A 15,750-nucleotide genomic window follows, 5' to 3' on the forward strand; every position below is an offset into this window, starting at 1 on the left:
TTTCTAGTAGTTGTACTTGCCTTTTTACATACCTTCTACTTAATTCCCTACCAACTAAATCCCCATCTACATTTATTTAAAAATAAAAACTGATTATCAGTAAATAAAATACTTTTCCATCAACGGGGGTAACCACCTTCTACTAGTTTGTTATCTTACTTGAAATTTCTTTCATTTTGTTTTTCCTACTAAACAAATAGCATAGGCCATTTAGCTGTTATCTTGGAAAACAGAGACAAGGGAAATTGAGAAAATGGAACACAGACATTGTAAATGTTGAGGGGTGGGGAGGGAGAGGAGAAGAAAGGGAAGGGGAAAGTCCTGCTAGGAAGGATAGGACAGAGGATGCTGCAGTAAGCTCCCAGGCAGTTAAAGAACAGCACAAAGACATCAAGATTCCTTCATGTTTTGGGTTCCCAAAGGCCAGGTTTACTAACTCTAGGCAAAGTTGTTGAATTTTTAAAATATTTTATTTTTATTGTCACTTTCCCTTTCTCCTACTATTGAACAATTTTTTTTAAACTGAAAAAACCCTCAAAACAAATGTCTAGCAAAACAAATCCCCACATTTGTCATGTCCAAAAATAAAAATGAACATCCCATTCTTCATTTTTAAGTCTATCACCCCTTTGGGAAGAGGTTGCAGCCTATTTCATCTTCAGTCCAACCCTTGCCTCATGTACCAATCAGTAGTAAAAGGGTTATATATTTATCTGACACTGAATGTAGATCAGCTGTAAATGAGGTGTTATTCAGATTTTAGTCTACACCTGGAGGTACTCAAATTGTGGTAGTATTTTTTTGCTAAATGGTAAAAGTGTAGAAGCTAGTATCTAGACCATTGTCAAGGGACACCAGTCACAATAGATAGATGTGTGCAAATCTGTTCGCACTACCGGAAAAAGAGAAATGAGCCCTACTGAAAGTATGATCACTTTTTATATTTAAAAAAAAAGCTAACATGGGATTGAGCTTATAAATTGGACAATGAGAACAATGTTATAAGCATTTAGCCTGAGGATCAGACAAAAAGTGATAGTTACATACTATTGCCTACTAGCTAAAGAGCAAAAGCCTTGTGATTGATTAGGACATTTTTAAAATTTATTTTAAAAAATCATTTATTTTGTTAAATATTTTCCAAATACATGTAAATTTTTTAAAATAACTTTTTAAAATTTTGAGTTTCAAATTCTCTCTCTCCTGTCCCTCCCCCTTCCTTGAGAAGGCAAGCAATTTGATATTGATTATACATGTTAAGTGGAGCATATTAGTCCATGTTAGGCATATTAAAGCTAAAGTTAATGTGAAAGCATTGCCTGTCATTTAAGTTCATATATAGTACTGAAAAACAATTTCTTCAAGTTTTGTTTTAACATCACATTTAATATGTATTGTATAGAAAGTAACACTGCAAGAACCTGATTTCCCATTTCATGGCATTTATAAACTGTCAGCAGCAAGCAGCAGTCAGTGTGTGCCCTGGGGTCTTTGTGCTTATTATGGTAGTGCCCTAAGACAGTGTTTGGTCGAGCTATGGCCAAAGTTCATCTATCAGAAAAAAATTCTTTTCACCACCACCCACCTGGCCGTGCTGTAACCCTCAGATCTCTAATAAGAATTAGCAGTCCCATAAGTTCTCCATGGTGACAGGATACTAAAGAGGAAATGTAATTGCTCTCTATTCATCCTCCCACATCAATCAGAACTTTCTTGGCTTACCTGGGTTAAATTTGTTCCTTATTTTAAATAAAATATTAACTTAGGGTTAGGTTTTTTCTTTGCTTCCCTTCATTATTCATTTAGGTTCATACAATGCAATTGCTGTTTATTTGTCCTCCAAATATAAAATTAAAGTCTGAAGACTAGTATCACGTGTGGGCTACACCACAAGATACAGACCTAAAATTGCTTTGGATTAGGATAACCTGTAATCTAGTACTCTTGTCCTAAAGCATTGTGTATTAGCTCCCAATAAGAGGAGGTGCACATCTCAACTTTGCATGGAACTGTACCAAGAGAGGAAATTTTGGAGGTGAATTTACCTGGTTTAGGTCCTCGAGAATGTTAGCTGCATTGATCAGTCAACAACTAGGATGTAAGTAACAACAAGATTTGTTCCATGCCTTGAGCCTATGTTTTTCAACTCCATTTCTACCTTATATTCCCCCCACCATCACCACATCCTGAAATCTTGTCCAATTTAATTCAGACTGTAATTTGCCAGATAGCATCAGATGCAATTTGATGTAAAAATGGAAATCATATTGTTCTACACAGGATGACGTTACTTTCATCATAATGTATTTATAAAGTCTTAATTCAGGGGAGGGTGTTCACTAAAGCAGGTAGATATGAATGTTAATTTACTTCTGTGCAAGACTCAAGACCGGTCAATTTAATGTTATAGGCCACTGAAGAAATGCCTTCAATTTTACTTCCCCCATTCAGGAATTGTGGAAAGAAACCAGTCAAGGGATGAAATGATGTGTGTTGACTAAAATTGTGGATAAGTAGGGCCAAATTCCAAAAACCACTGCTGAGTTTTGTGAGAACTGGTATTACCCTGAAGCCTGTTGTTGAAGCCAACATGGTGGAACAACAATTGCTATAGTGCTGCCAAAAATCAAATGATAGCTATTCACGCAGATGCTGTAATTCTATAGAGTACAAGAACTGCTTTATCAATATCTCAGTGGATGTTGCAATGACAATTTTGGTTAGGAATGATTTCTGCCCTTCCTTGACTGCTTAGAAACTATGTCTGATTATTCTTAGCCCTTATTGAGCTTTGCCTAGCATCTTCTTTGCCAAAAAGTATTCTTAGAATAAATGAAATTGTCAGCTGTACAGTAAAAAGCACTAACTCTGTAGTTAGGGGTTCAATTCCCCTCTGATGCTGTCTGTATGACCTTGGACGATAATAATAATACTAATAATAGCATTTATAACACTTTAAGGCTTGCATTGCGGGTGCTATTATTCTCATTTTTATAGGTGAGAATACAGGCACAGAAAGGTTAAGTGACTTGCTCAGGTTCACACAGCTAATCAGTGTGGCAGGATTTGAACTTGGGACTTCCGGAGTTCAAGTACATTGCTCTATCCACAGCAACATCTAGGAGCCTAAATCACTCAACCTCCTTGGGCCTCAATTTCCCTATTTTGTAAAATGATGGGGAGGGGGGCAGTTTAGACAGGATGGCCTTCATGATCCTTTCCAGCTTTTGAACTATGTATGATCCTATAGTTCAGACTACTGAACCTGATTCTTGGGGTATCAGCTTGAGTGGCCGTGGGCCCTAGAGCACAGCCAGTAAGGTTCTGAACATTTAGGGTCTATGTCACTCGCTGGTGGGTACCCTAACCACGAAACCCTCCTCTGACACCTATCAAGTCAAAACAGTGGGAGGAAAATTGCCTTGTGATACATCCCGGACAGCTTTCGGCGCCTGGGTCCCCAAGGCCGCGGTTTACCCGACTCTTCGGGGTGCGGAGGCCTGAACACGTTGAAGGGGAAGGGGTCGGGGCTCACGGAGAGCGGAGGCTGGAACGAGACCGTGGGCGCACGCAGAGCTCGCCGGGGAGGAGAGGCCCGCCACGCTGCGGCCGGAATTCTGTCCCGGAGCGCGCAAGGGGCCGCAGTCCCCGCCCCACCCCCCTCCCGGCGCCCGCCCCTGGGCTCCGCCTCGAGGTGGGACGGGATCCAGGCCCCCAAGCCCGGGACCCCTGCCCTGCGGCCCGGGCGGGGGATGGATGCGCTGGCGGAGCTGCTGGCCGCGCTGCCCTTCTGGGGGACCGCGTTGGCGCTGCTGCTCGCCTCGCTGTGGCTCTGGCGGGGCCAGGCCCGTGCGCCCCGGGGCTCCGAGGTTCCTGCTCCTCCAAAGCTGGCCCGGCCCTCCGCGGGCGCCGAGGAGGTGCAGACGCGCGGACTCGCAACGTACGAGCTAGAGGAGCCTCGGGAGAGGGCAGGAAAGGAGGAGGAGGAAGAGAGGCAGGTATGGATGCAGACACCGGGTACGCCCGGCTCCTTTGGGTGCGGCCCCCGCTCCCTTCTTCCGGTTGGCCCGAACTCTCTTTTCCCATCTTTTGTCTGGACCCTCTTGCTCTCTCCTCGGATTGCCCTTTTGTTGATACCAAGCTTGCATCCAGAGTCCAGGCATCTTCTTCAGTCTAGTCTTTGGCCTTTTGGGTTGTCCCTTTTCCATCTTGGGGTTAGGGGACTTAAGCAGGTTCTAGCCGTCTTATTTCCCTCCTTCCCCTCACTTCTCAATTCTTCTCCCCCAAAGAAAGTGCCTATGCCTTTTATGCCCTCCCTTCTGAGTACAACTAGGGGTGTCTCCTTTTGGAGGCAGAATTGAGCACACGGGCCATCCTCACTTATAGCTACCGAGATCTTTTCTTTAGGCTCAATCTTAAAGGAAACCCAGTTTCTGAAATAGACAGAGCCTGGGTGTGGTGGAGTAATATAGAAACCGAGGCCCCCAGATCCAGCCCAGTTAGTTCAGCAAACTAAGGCATTTGTACCTGAAACAATGGTGTGTGGCATGTCTGCCACCCACTTCCCTGAGGTTGTTTCTTAGCTATTTGGGAAGACTATGGTTTCTGTCTTTCTCTGCGTAAGTCAGTACACAGCTATTGCCAGTACTGACTGCTAGAAGACTTTGGTATTTCATCTTACATCCCTTTCCTTACACCTCCTACCCATATATAAAATTGCACGTAAAACTGCGTGAGGTATTTTCTCAGGCCTGAGATGACAGTTTCTAATGGCCAGTAGTTCTGAAAAAGAATGGAGAGCAGTCGCACAGGAGTGTTTGGGGATTTTTTTGTTTTTTTTTTAGGACAGTTTCAAATATAAATTTCAGAAGTGAGTGAGGAGTTAATTTGCAAAGCACGTGGGGGTCTTAATTTAGAAGAAAGGCGCTACATATGTGGCAGTTATTTCATATTACTGTCTTAAAACGATAGGTCATTTCTGGGACTGAGTGGATCTCTGCCTAATATTTATTTTGTGAAGCAAGGTGAGGACTACATAACAGAGCTGAGCTTCAAGCTTTACCTTCTCCAACATTTTGTTCAGATTGCTATTCTAATATTATTAAAAATTCATTTTTATCTTATTTTCAATTCCAGATTCTCTCCCTCCCCTTACCCCTTTTCCTATCCATTGAGAAGGCAAAAAATTTGTTTTACATAATTGTATCTGTATAACCTATGTGATTGTTTACTGTTTCAGGAAGGGGAGGAAGGGAGGGAGATAGGGAATTTAGAACTCAAAATTAAAAAAAGAAAGAATGCTAAAATTTGTTTTTACATTAGAGAATGTAATTGGAGAAAAAATTAAATATTATTAAAAAATAAAATGAGATAAAGCAGAAAATTCAAAATCCATTACAGATATGAAATTATACAAAACAAATTTCTACATTAACTATGTTTTGGGAACAACAAAACAAGAAAAAGAGAGAAAAATATGTTTCAATCTGCACTCTGAGTCCATCAATTCTCCATCAGGAGATAGCATTTTTCATCATGAGTCCTTTGAACTATGGTGAGTCAAAATGTTGATCAGAGTAAATTCACAGTAATTATCTTTACAATATTTTTGTTACTGTGTAAATTGTTCTACTCCTGCTCACTTCACTTTGCATCAATTAATTTAGGTCTTCCCAAACTTTTCTGAAACCATTCTCTGCATCATTTCTTACAGCACAATGATATTGTGTCACGTTCACATGCTGTAACTTGTTCAGCCAGTCTGTAATTGGTGGGCATCCCCTCAGTTTCCAATTTTTTGCCTCCACAGAAAGAGCTGCTATAAATATTTTTGCACATACCAGTCCTTTTCCTTTTTGTTTTGATCTCTTTAGGGCATAGACCTAGTAAAGTCAAAGGGGTGCTCCTAGGACCCTTCATTTAATAAAAAAAAAAGTTAAATTAAATTAAATTAAAAGTTTAATAACTTTTGGGGACATAGTTCCAAATTGCTTTCCAGAATGATTGGCCTAGTTCAAAACTCCACAACAGTGCATTAGTGTACCTATTTTCCCCACATGCATTTTCCCCTCTAGCATTTTCCATTTTTCTCTTGTGTCATTTAACCAATCTGATGGGTATGAGGTGGTATCTTACTCATACTTTCGGTTTTCAGTATTTTGAGGGATGTATTTGATATCTGAGTAAGTCACACAGGGAGAAGTAGCCATCTAAGAATCTTGTTGACTAATTCCAGTGGACTATTAGATTCTGATGCAGATCTTTTGGTTGGAAATCCTTACCTTTTGAACCCTTAAAGTCTGTACTATTCAGTAATGAACTATACAGCCAAGGCTAAAAATGTATTGGTCCAGAGTTTGTTTCCCATATTTGCCCTTGCTCAATTCTCCTTCTTGTATAAAGGAGAGACGCTAGGATGTTACAAATAGTTAATATGACCATGTTGAGTATTGTCTATAGAATGTCCATTGTCCATTGTTGCAATAGGACAACTGGAAAAAATATATAACTCCTTTTTCCCCTGATATCTTAGATCCCATCTTTAGGGTAAGAAAGCTGAGGTATGAGAGAAGCCTTTTTTTTTGTAATTGAGTGTCTGAAGGGCTGGCACTGGTATGTGCCAGGACTCCTCAGATCAGATCATTTAGTTTGCATTATTTTAGGTGACTATTTATTGGCCTCATTTTAGTCCACCATTAAGCTAAGGAGAAATCATGTGTTTTAGGAATTTAGTGCAAAAGAGATAGCCTCAGCATTTAAAAAAAAAAAGCTTTCCTGCATAGGTCTATTTATTTTTCATATGATAACTGTCAGAAAGTGCCCTCACATGACTAGTTTTATGTAAGTGTAGTAGTACCTGAACTGGCTCAGGATTCTTTCCTCTCTTCTATTTCTATAGATGGGAATAAGGAATAATTCTTTTATATTTATTGTTTTGTGGGATTATGGCCTTATTAAATTTATTAAGTATATATCTCATGCAGATTTTGCTGAAAAAATGTGCACTGCTGGTTCTAAAAGTTTCTTTTTTCTGAGTACCTAGTAGAGTTAAAAGGCAGAGAAAGAGTTATTATACTATTTTGTTTTGCAGCAAATCAGGTACTCCTGACCTCTGCTTTCTCTTTGAGATGGTCATTATTGTACTTGACATTTTGCGGAAGGGAATTGCCAAACAGAATTTGTCCATTATTACTCTTTGGAGAAGGGGAAGGAAATTAGCATTCATATAGCCAGGCATTGTGCTAAGCACTGTACAAATATTATCTCATTTGATTCTCACAATAACCCTCCAGGGTAGGTACCCATTTTACAGTTCAAGAAACTGAGGCAAACAGTGTGACTTGTCCAAGGTCACAGAGCTAATAAGTGTCTGAGGCTGGATTTGTACTTGTCTCCCGAACTGCAGGCCCATTGCTCTATCCACTGTGGATCTGGATAAGAGTTTAGAACTCTCTACTGCTGTATTGTTTAGTTATTTTCAGTTGCGGCAGACTCTTTGTGATCCCTTTTGGAATTTTCTTGGCAAAGATACTGGAGTGGTTTGCCACTTCCTTCTCTAGCTCATTTTACAGATGAGGAAATTGAGGCAAACAGGGTTAAGTGACTTACCCAGGGTCACATGCCTAGTAAGTATCTGAGGTCGGATTTGAACTCAGGTTTTCCTGACTCCAGGAAAACCACTCTATCCACTGGGCCTCTACAATATCCACCGATTCATATTTTAATCCCACTGAGTCATAAAAGTCCATAAGGAAAAGAAAGGTCCTGAGCTCTTGGGGCAAATGATCTCAATTGTGTATCTACACATATTCAAAGGTACATGCATAAATGTTGTATCAGAATAAATTTAAAACATTGTAGCAGAAATGGGCAGAAGCACCTGGGATATCATCTGAGATCTTAAAGATCAATCAGATTGTGAAGATTTTATGCACCAGGCACAGATAGAAGTTTCCATTTGACAAAGAGATTTTATCTTTGATTCCAGCAACGTGGATCCTGAAATACTGACCATAAGGCTTATTTGAGACTGGCAATGAGCAAGGCTTATGTCTTTGCAAAACATTTGGACTCATTTGAAGATAGGTCGTGCTCCCCCATCTGTCTGCTTAATCCTGCCCAAGACTTGAAATAATAACAACCTTGAACAGCCTATATTATAGGCTTCTTGGAATCAGAAAAAAATGATAGCGAGAAATGAGTTCTAGGGTTTTTGGAAACCACCAGGACTGTGCTTCCAGCCTCCTCCTTTGTTAGGTGAACTGTGTAAGGTAAGCTACGATAGGCAGTATGGTGTAGTGTAGATATCTTTGAAAATAGAAAGACCTGTGTTCAGTTACTGCCTCTGACATATAATGTCTAGGTCACCCAAGTCATTTAACCTTTCGTTGGAGACAATGTATAAACAAATATGTACAAACAAGATCTGTACATGATAAATTAGTGATAAACACAGAGGGAAGGTGATCAGGAAAGGCTTCTTGTAGAGGGTTAAATTTTAGCTGAGACTGGAAGGAAGCCAGGAGATAGATGAGGAGGGAGAGAATTCCAGACAGCCAGTAAAAATGCCTGGAGTTGGAAGATAGAGTGTTTTGCTTGAGGAACGGTAGGGAGGCCAGTGTCGCTGGATTTGAAAAGTATGTATGGAAGGGAGTAAAGTGTAAGAAGACTGGGCTAGGTTATGAAGGATTTGAAAAGCTGAACAGTAGGGGCAGCTAGATGGTGAAATGGATAGAGCGCTGACCCTGGAGTCAGGAGAACCTGAGTTCAAATTTGGCCTCAGACGCTTATTAAGCTGTGTGACCCTGGACAAGTCACTTAACCCCGATTGTCTCCAAACAAAAAAAAAAACAGAAAAAAAAGAGGATATTATATTTGATCCTGGGAATAATAGGGAGACACTGAAGTTTACTGAATGGAGGGTGATATGGTCATACCTCTTTAGGAATTTGAACTTGACAGCTGAGGGGAGGACATTCTGGAATAGGGAGATAATTGAGGTGGGAAGTCCAACCACAGTACTCCAGGCAATGTTACAAATTGAACATTATAATCTGAAAAAAGAAAAACGTTGTTTCATCAGGTCTGGGTCCAAAAGTTATAGACTGACCTCCTAAAAGTAAAAATAAACAAAATTTTCTAAGTTGTTTTGAATTTTTGATAAAGATCTGATAACTTGAGGAGGAGGAAGGTAGTCAATTTGTGCATTGAAATTTCACATCACTTCCAGGGCATGACAGCAATTCAAATTATCTACCTAGAACTGGTTTTAAATCTTCTTAGTACTCTAGATTTGCTAATATCCTCCCTTAACGTAATGGGTTTATGGATTCTTCAGAATAAACAATTATTTTCTAGGATTAAAATAAAAGTATAGGCAATTCATTAATATAATTTACAGTCAAAAGAGATTTCACTTCACATAGCAGATTCCAATGCTCACATTTAAAGCAAGGGCAAGTATCATTAATACTAACACGTACTAGAATTGCTTTCGTTTGTAGCATCCACAAAATGACTGGCCCTGTGATTTCATTGGTCACTCCTTAGTAAATAAACTTTTTCTACAAATGAAGGTTGGTACCTTCTCAGAGAATTGCTCAGGACGCTGAGTGATTGGTTAAGTGCCTTGCCCAGGGTCACACAGTCTGGATGTCAAAGAAGGGACTGGGCCCCGGTCTTCCTCAACTTAAAGATTGACTTTCTACCTATGATGCCTCACCATCATGCATATTAAATAATACTCAATAAATTCCATCTTTTCTATCCATTATGTTTATATTGTCTTTCAGTTCAATTTTCCTTCTCTATCTCTATTTCCAACTCTCATCTCTTGCATATAATATACCATACCCTTTTCTATTATGCACTCCAAATTAAGCATCAATAATACAAATGAAAAATTACAAAAAAGATTTTTTAAATGACATTGTGGAATTTTAGTTTGAAAACTTGTGGAGAAAGTTGCAATTTAAACAGCATGAAGAAAATATATCACAAATTTATCATAATTCACATTTCATATCATAAAGCAAACAGCTTTCTGGCAGGGATCATATCTAGTTTCAAGCACAGGCTTTGGATTTATAGGTCTAAAAGCTTCCCAAGTATCTGCTGTATATTTACAAACATTGTTATAATTCAGAAAAAGGAATGTCAAACAAGCTACTACAGAATTATCATCTTCTCATTTGGGGGACAATGAAGAGGAAAAAGGCTCTGATATCTTTAGCTTCTGTACATAGAGGGAAGCCATGACAAACTCACCTCCAGATATATAAATGTCATATACACACGTACACTAACTTTATATCAATAAAGTTCTTTTAGTCATTTGGAACTTTGAAATACAAAATCCATTTTAAAAAAAATCATTGTGTGGAAGACAGCAAATATTTAGAAATTCCTAGCTATACATACTGATAGTATATTTTTAATTTCAATTATTTTCAGACTTAAGATCATAACATTTTCTCTTTTTACAGAAACTTCTCAGAATTAAAAATTGATAAAATGTTTAATTTTTTCAGTGTTTTTGTATTTTCTCAGAATCAGATCAACTCAATGTTTCTTAAACATTTAGGCAATTTTTCAGAAGAAACATTATATTTCCAAATAGATGATATGTATTTTTTGAGAGGACTGAATTTTTTATGACAAAATTTAACCCTCTGAAACTTACAAAGAGTCTCTTTACAGTAACTTTTCCATTCCAACTATTTATACATCTATTCTGGGGACACACAAATTTAGACTGATTGTTATTTTATTATTTAATCTCAAGACAGTTCAAATTGGAAATTATAACCTAAGCACTTAAAATCATAGAATTCAGAGTCTTTATCCAAGGCTCGTATCAATTTTCATTATTGCTAGGTATAAATACACAAACCACAAAGTACAAATTTCCTGAAATAAAATATACGTTGGTCACAAGGAACTCAAGTTTCAAAGATGATTGTACAAATAATTATTATTAATGTAAGACTGAATGTCACTATTTTGTTTTAAGGTCTTAAATTGATCGTTTAATTTTTGTTGGGAATTTTTTTTTTTTTAACTACAAAAGGTAGACTCTTTGTCTTTTGGAGATTTCCTCATGCCAGTGATCATCCTGGGCTTTAGAATCAGTATCAAGTACTCTAAAGTACAAGTACTTTAGAACTCTACTCACATATATTTTTCCAAAAAAGAATAATTTTATCCTCAAAAGTACTTTGTGTTTTCTTGCTACTGTTTAGAAAGATTCTGATACATGAGAAAACTCTATGCAGTCATGAATCTCTGCATATCCTATGATCAATAGGTACCTGCTGAATATAAATTATACTAGAATACCTTTTTCTGAAAACTATGGTAGCCATTTTACTTCCCAGTTCTTATCATCTTGCACACAAAAAGTCAAGAAATGACTTGTCAAGAAGCCACTTAATGTTGCTTGGGTTGCCTACAAAAGAAGGTCACATAGTTCACTGCTGGGAAAAGAAAGAGAAACAGAGCTTCTCCTTACCTTTAACTCAGAAACACTTAGCCCTAAACCAGGGATCCATTTCTCTTAAAATTCCCTAACTTTCATATGCCAAGGTTCTACTAATGCTCCCTGTTCTCTAACACACTGTTCACAGCAGCTATAGGAGGTGTGGTTAGCATTAGTTTGAGTTTTAGATCCAGTCAACTACTTAAGAGGAGAATCATAGGTGGGGTTTCAGGAAAACATATTTATTCCTCTACTGAACAAGGTAAAACATTCACAACCCTTATCAAAATAGTCAGGCAACTAGGTGGTACAGTGTAGTGGATAGAGCACTGCACCTGGAGCCAGGTTGACCTAAGTCCAAATTTCAGACATACATACTTACATATGAATTGTGTGACTCTGGGCAAGTCATATAACTTCTGTCTCCCTCAATTTCCTCATCTATAAAATGGGAATAATAGTACCTACCCTTCAGGATTGTTGTAGAATCAAATAAAATGATAATATTTGTAAAGTTCAAATCTTAAAGTGCTATATAAATGCTAACCATTTTTATCATCATCAAGACACATACTCTCAATTCTTACAGGGAAAACACAATTTATGCGGGGGTGAAAAACTCCTGGAAATTACCTTATTTCCAACTCAATTCATTCTATGTAGCATAGTGGGTAAGAGAGGAAGACCTGAGTTCAAGTCTTACCTCTGACACTTTACTAGCTATGTGACTCTGGGCAAGTCATTAACTTCTGTCTGCCTCAATTTCCTCACCTACAAAATGGATATAATAATAGCATCTACCTCACAGGGTTTTTGTGTAGTGCTTTGCAAACCTTGAAGTACCACATTATTGGTAGCTGATATACTATTATTATTAGTGATAGATTAGGAAATTGGAGAAGAAAAATGCCTCTTACTGGGTTAGGAAAACTAAATTCAAATGAGGGAATATTCACTTGTTCCACCTGAAGAAAACTCAACTACTCTCAATGTTCTATTATAGCGGAAAACAACTTACTTCTAGTGCTAATCTCAATATCCTATTATAGCAATATATTCTCTTAACTTATATAAATATTGATTCCAACAGGTCCAAAATATACAAATTTGGTCTGGTACAGATCTGAGCAATTTTTGGCAGATAGAAACCAAAAAACAATGTCAAAAACAACACTTTAAAATAATCAGGTACAACCTATACTTTCATACAAAATAAGGAGGCAAAAAAATTAATTGTCATTTTTATATTCAGGACATTATCTTCAAAAGCAATATGAGTTATGTTATTAACTTGTTCCTTTTTGCTTTTGTTGTATAAAATAGAATCAAAAAAGAAAAATGGACTTCATTGACACAAGAAGTTTAAGTTTTAAACATACTTTTGGGAACCCTTCCAGAAAGTTCAAAAAAATCGTAGGCATTATTTAACACTGTAGGGTTTGCATTAAAGTTTTAATTTAAGAAGAGTGTTTATCAGATATAAAAAAGAAAACAAGTCAGAAATAAACTTAGGATGTTATATCATCTAGTCAGTCCCATACATCTTCAAAGACTTCTAGGATAAGATAAAGTTATTGCAGATCACAAAGACAAAGAAACAGAAACAACAGCAGTTTTGTGAAACTACTTTTAAGTCACAGACTTAGTTTTGTCTGGTCATGTAATAAAACCTTAATTCCTTCTGATATCTTAGGGTGTATATGAGCATTTGCACATTAACTTTTAAATGTAAAGGCCTAGTAAATTTTAGCTAAAACTTTAAATCTCAGACCCCAATGTTTTGCTGTCACATTGTCAACTTCTTCCTCTGCATTCTTCTACTAGGAGTGCAGAGGTATAGCTAAAGTAATACTGATCATATAAGCAGCCACACCCCAAGTGAGTTGCTACATACTTAAAAAGGTACAGCTAGAACCCTGGTTTTGTGGAGACTACTCCCGCACCAGAATAGCCATACTCTGTCCCTTTGTCTTCAAGTTATTTTAGAATTGTAAGCAACAGACTGGTAGGATTTTGAATTACAAAGCTGTAAGATGTTTTGACTTCGAAATTGAGACTCAGATGTTGTTTTTAGTCCTAGAAGACCTATACTGATCGCCATTCTAATAAGAATAAACACAGAAAGTGATATTATCCATCAATTAACAAATATTTAGTAAGTTTTTTTGTAAACCTACTACTATGTGCCAGACACTGTGCTGGACACTGAGGATAAAAAAAGAAAGAAAGAAAGAAAGAAAGAGAGAAAGAGAGAAAGAAACAATGTCTACCTTTAAGGAGCCTACATGACTGATCTTTGGGAGCCAGAGTGGAGAAACATGTAAATGTATAAGTATATACAGAAAAATGCAGGGACAAGAGGGAGCATAATCAGGAAAGGCTCTATGTAGAACAGGGGCTCCTAACTTTTTCTGAGTCATGGATTCCTTTTGCACTTTGATAAAGCTTATGGACCCCTTCACAGAATAAAGTTTTCAAATGCATAAATCAAAATACACCGATAGGATTATAAAAGAAATTTATGTGAATGGAAATAGTTATCAGAATATTAAAAACACAAATTCATAGACTGTGAACTTAAGAATCCCTGTGTACACTGTAGAAGGTGGTGTTTGAGCGATTTCCTAAAGAAAACAAGGGATTATTTGAAGTAGAGGTGAGAGGAGGGATTTGTGGAGTAAGGATAGGAAGGAAGGAGCACATTCTGATAATCCGATTTGAGCTAGAAGAATCCTGCACTGCACTGAAGTGATAAATTGGTGTTGTCATGAGCTCCCCATGTATGTGAGCTACTTGGATTTACCTATTCAGAAACGACAAGCTTTGGAAGTGGGAGAGGTAGGAATGGGCCCAGTTTTCTAATCTCCCCAGAAGCAGAGACACTCTCACCTATACCATGAGCTTGGCCCTGCCTCTCAGGTTGCCTCCTAGCACAATAAAGGAAGCTCTTTTTTGCAAAGATGCTCAGGGAATTCTCAGGGATAAATATTGTTAGAACTGAAAAGATTAGCTAATAGAAAAGAATCCCTGCAATATAAGAACAGGTAAGTAGGGGAGGGGAATCTTCCAGAGGATTCAGAGGTACATAGAGGATGACCAGTGTATCAGCACACAGACAAGTGGATGGAGTGTTGTGTTTGAGGATCAGAGAAGGCCACTCGTGTAAAATATGAGAAGAAAAATAATGTATAATAGTCTGAAAATAAAGATTAGAGTCAGATTGTGAAGGACATTAAAAGCCAGAGAGGTGTATATTTTATCCTAGTGGCACTAATCACTGTAGTTCAATAGCAGAATGACATAGTCAGATCTGTACTTTTGGAAAATCATTTTGACTAGCTCAATGATGATGAATTGGAGATGGGAGAAACGAGGCAGGGAGAAAAATTAGAAAGTCATTGTAAATAGTCCAAGCAAGGGCTTGAGGACCTGAAATAAGGGGGTAGCCAAGTGCGTGAGGAATGGTAAGAAATGTTATGGAATTAGCAATGACAAGATTTGGGGTGAGAGAATGAGAAGTTGAGGGTAATGCCAATGGAAAAATAGTGGTATCCTCAAAAGAAATAGGGAAGTTTGGTAGAGGCTAGATTTAGTGGAAAATATTAGTTCTGTTTTTGGCAGTTGAGTTTGAGATGGCAGTTGATGATGTGGGACTTGAACTCAGGAGGGAGACTAAGAACTATATTTATGTAGGTCTGTGAGTCATCTGCATACATAAGAAAAAAAGGCCCACGGGAGCTGATAAAATCACTGAGAGAGTATGTAGAGAAAAGACAACGTGGCCCAGAATAGAACCTTGTGCTACACTCACAGTTAAAGGGCATGATAGAGACAGTGCATCTGCAATAGAGACTGAGGAGCAGTCAGGTAAGATGATACAATTTATCAATTCAGCAAACATTTTTATGTGCAAAGTACTGTGCTGGTAATTCCAGGATCAAACAAGATACCAATTCTTTCTCTAAGGAGTCCACAATCTATTAACAGTCTCACAAGAGATGACTATCGTAGCAATAAATTATTATAATGTACTGATTAGCTAATACGTATTGCTTTAATTTATCCTCAAAACAGTCCCAGGTGGTAGGGAGTACAGATGGCACTAGTCTGTTTTAAGAACGGAGCCACACAGGCGGATGAAAGTTAACTGATCGTAGGATCAATAATAGATCTGGAATGCTTTCATTTGAAGCAGTAGAATTCTTTGTAATAATATTGAAATGCTGATTCCCTAATTTTCCCAGTCACTACTTTCAGACCTCGGTGGGCTTAAA

General features: G+C 38.0%; 1 protein-coding gene across 1 annotated transcript in view; it reads left to right on the top strand.

Annotated features, from left to right (window-relative positions):
* The first annotated feature begins 3,737 nt into the window (after positions 1-3,737).
* MXRA7 (matrix remodeling associated 7) overlaps positions 3,738-15,750 on the top strand; it is a 35,167-nt gene continuing 23,154 nt past the window's right edge. The window contains 1 exon segment of the mRNA XM_027850154.1: positions 3,738-3,998. Coding sequence (XP_027705955.1) covers positions 3,753-3,998 — 246 coding nt within the window. The 5' untranslated portion in view covers positions 3,738-3,752.

This window comes from Vombatus ursinus, unplaced genomic scaffold (genome assembly GCF_900497805.2).
Source record: "Vombatus ursinus unplaced genomic scaffold, bare-nosed wombat genome assembly UNPS02008996.1, whole genome shotgun sequence".
Classification (NCBI taxonomy): Eukaryota; Metazoa; Chordata; class Mammalia; order Diprotodontia; family Vombatidae; genus Vombatus; species Vombatus ursinus.